The sequence below is a fragment of the Impatiens glandulifera genome, chromosome 4 (assembly GCF_907164915.1).
Source record: "Impatiens glandulifera chromosome 4, dImpGla2.1, whole genome shotgun sequence".
Lineage (NCBI taxonomy): Eukaryota > Viridiplantae > Streptophyta > Magnoliopsida > Ericales > Balsaminaceae > Impatiens > Impatiens glandulifera.
Window position 1 is genome coordinate 15,623,954 of NC_061865.1, and position 3,703 is coordinate 15,627,656.

The 3,703-nt window shown below is 36.5% G+C and overlaps 1 protein-coding gene across 1 annotated transcript; it reads right to left on the reverse strand.

Annotated features, from left to right (window-relative positions):
• Positions 1-705: 705 nt before the first annotated feature.
• LOC124934803 lies at positions 706-3,387 on the reverse strand. Its single transcript, XM_047475305.1, has one exon. It carries the CDS (start codon positions 3,385-3,387, stop codon positions 760-762), a length of 2,628 nt encoding a protein of 875 aa, XP_047331261.1. The 3' UTR covers positions 706-759.
• Positions 3,388-3,703: the final 316 nt, after the last annotated feature.

A 3,703-nucleotide genomic window follows, 5' to 3' on the forward strand; every position in this document is an offset into this window, starting at 1 on the left:
AGGTTACCCACATTATATTGAAGTGACCAATATTGACCGAAATTATATCTTGTTAGATGATGATCAATTACAGATTAAATATTGATTGATTACTTACTAAGCTTTTCTGAGGAATGTTTGATAGAAGCTTTTATGAGGAATGTAGGATGAGAAAACACATTTAGCTCAATAATATAGTACAAAACTATGTTCTCAAGATAATGAGTTCGAATCTTAATGAACCGAAGTATTTAAAGAAGATGAAAGGATGAACGTTAAGAAAACTACACATGAAGAAGAATAAGGCACTCGAGAGAATTAGAAGTATTTCAGGACATAAAAGGTTAAACAGACATGAAGAATTATACAAAGTAGAGACAAAAAGAGAAATACAGTGTAGGGGGGTGGGTGAATGCTACTCCAGATTGAAGGAAGAATCAGACTTTGAGTTCCCTTGGGATAAGGCTTTGGGTAACATGATTCTATCTCAAATGACATTCTTTGAGTGGAGTGTCATACAACTGATATCCTAAGATGGAATAAATGCAAGAGAAAAGGAATTGTGATAGTTAGCAAATGTAAAATATTCTACCAAGAACATCTTCATAGAAAACACTACACTAAAGTTCTATCATGAACCAAGTTAGTTCTTCTGTCATTCATTAACGAAAACATAAATACCTTAAAATCAGATATAAGCAACCATAAGATAGATTCAAAGTGACAATGGTCTAAAAAGTTTAAACTATACAAAACACTCTTAATGGCATGGTTAACTACTCATTTATGTTTTCTTTGATACTTTCTAATAATATAGTTGGTATTAAGCCTATAACACATTGTTTCAGCTCCTGGTGGTTCAAAATGATTAGGATCATCAACAGAAGATAAAGGGATAGAAGGATTTACATGAGTGGAGACATCACTGCAAACTTTCTTGACCCTGTGAGCTTCCGAGTTTGAATCAGGGAGAGATGCAGGGCGTTTTTTCTCACCAGTCTTTTTCTGTAGCAGCTTGGAAACACGATCCATAAGGGGCTTGACTGGAAACAAGAATTGAAGTCCACGAGTGACAATGCATTTGATAACTGTTTGCAAGGCAATTAGTTCCTCCTCTGCAGTAGTACTGTTATCTAAATTGGCAAGTTCTGTCAGGTAACTCTTTAGTAAGGGAACAGGTGGAAACTTGTCTGCGAGATCAAACTCGTAAATACATATAATAGCTCTAAGCTGCTTCTCTTTTTCTTTTGCGATGAGCTTTTGGATAAACTCGAGCATCCTTTGTTCAAGACCGAATTCGCGAAGTAGATAATTAGAAAAATCGGTCTTACAATCCTTGAGAATATGAAGAAGCTCCTCGTGATCGAACCAAGATCCCAATTTGTAGATTGACAGAAACAGCAAAAAACAGACAGCTTCTGGTGAATTAGGAAACAGCAATTTTGGTTTCCAATCAGAAGCCAAATTAAAAGCTTCAGCTTGGATACTATTATGAATGTCAATCTCAATATCTTCGTTTACCAATTCTTTGAGCAGAGGAAGAAAAACTTCCATGGTGCTCTTTGCACCTTTCACATCCTTCGTATTCGAATCAAAACAACACTGCATTGCATCTAACAGCAGCTTACCAGGATCGGGTGATAATATGAACAGCTCTGGAACACACCTATGTTGAAGTGAATCCCAAGGAGCTTTCTTGGATTGGCCAAAATCGTCTTGAAGAAGGTTAAGGATCTTACTGACAGGAATCAATTCAGACAAGAACAGAATTTCAGATAATTCGGGCACATGTCCACCACAATCATTTGCAACAGAGCAGAAAAGTTTGTAAAGCTCGTCAGGATCAAATTCAGCTGTCAGCTTATAAGTGCAAACTAGCTGCAGAAAACCCAATATGTAAAGTGGATCATCCTTCTTCAAAGGTATATTTCCTTTCCATTCTAATGCAACTTTCATAGCTGTTTCTAGAACAACAGGAGACTTGATGATCTCAATTGGGATGTTTTGACCAGCTAATATCTCCAAAACAAATATATAACTCCTCATTGTACTACTCGGAATGTTTTGACCATGAAACTCCTTCATTATTGCGATAATCACGGAATCAGATGACATTTGAAGAACCTTGGAAACATTCTTTTCCATTAATCCAAGCTCGGTCGAATGCTTGCTTAGAAATTGTAATAAACACCTTAAATCCATGTTAGCAAGGAAGTGCGTCACAATACTCGTTCGAGTGTCAACCAAAGGATCGCATTTCACTTCATTTTCAACCACAACAACATAATTAGTATCATCCTGTTTTTCAATCTCATTCTGTTTTGACAGATGTTCGAATTGAGACTGAATATTTGCAGCTGAGCCACTGATGGAAGGCATCTCTTTCTCTTTCACTTTCTCAACAGTGACATGTGAAGTCAACTGTTGCTCTTTTAACTCAAGATCCCTTCTTTGTTCATGAAGATGATTCCTTTCCACTTCCATTTCAACTTCCTTAACATGGTGTTCTACAGATTCTCGAGTTTTGTCAATTTCTTTCAACTTCTCCTCAAGTTCCTCTTGTTTAAGTCCAAGCTCTTTCATGTGCAGATCTAACTTTTCCTTGTCCAATTTAAATTGCTTCTCTTTCAAATGGAATTCCTTAAGAGACTGATTGAATGAGGCTTCAACAGAATCAATATGCTTTATCTTAGAATCAAGTTCTTTACATTTCATTTTGTTTTCCTCTCTGGTTTCCTCGTTCAGTTTCTGGAGCTCATCAAGCCTTTTGAAACGATCATGAAGTACTCTCTTCTTAAGATTCAAATCTTCAAGGCGTTTTTTGTATATCTCCATCAAATCTTCAGCTTGCTTCTCCCTTTGCAGCAATTCATCCCACCGTCCTTTATGTTGTTTATCTATCTGCATCTGCAAATTTTCCTGCTTGTCATCAATTTCTATTGACCTGCTTTTCATGGCTTCTTGAACATACTCCAACTTATTAAACATAAGTGTTACATTTGATTCCAACAACTTCTCTTTCAAATCAGCATCATCAATTCTCTCTTCAACAAGCCTTTTAATCTCAGAATACCGAGTTTCCATCTGCTCCTCTCTCGCCCTCAAATACTCCATCCTCTCCTGCTGAAACAGAGAGAACTCTGCCTCCTTACGACCATGTTCTTCACGACGAGACTCCACCAACTTGTTAAACAACTCAACTTCTTCTTTACGTTCTTCAATCGACTTACGAATCGAATCCAAGCCATCTTCTCTTACCTGGAGCTCAATGATCGCCTCTTCGAATGCCTTTTCTGAAGAATCTAAATTTTCTTCAACATCCTTCCATGTAAGATTAAGAGTATTTATTTTACTAATGCAACTTCTCTTCAAACCCATGAGTGCTGATACCTTGTCAAACGAAGTCATCATTACCTATAATAAAAAAGTTTGGTTCTTTACTATCATAACGCTATAACAGAGACTATGAGATTGAGACTAAGAGTTGAGAAAAAATACCAATTTAGAAATCAACCTGGAAAACCAATGCTTTATATATAATGGATCAAAATGATTGGGAAGAACTGAAGAAGAAGAAAACTTGAAGGGAAAGATGTGGGCTTTGATGGAGATTTGTCAGTTCGACTTAGGAGAGCAGCTTTTTAGCCGTAAAAAAAAAAAAAAAAAAAAAAAACAGAGGACGATTCAGATGTCATGAAACAGCTTTTTAGTCTGGAATTTTGGA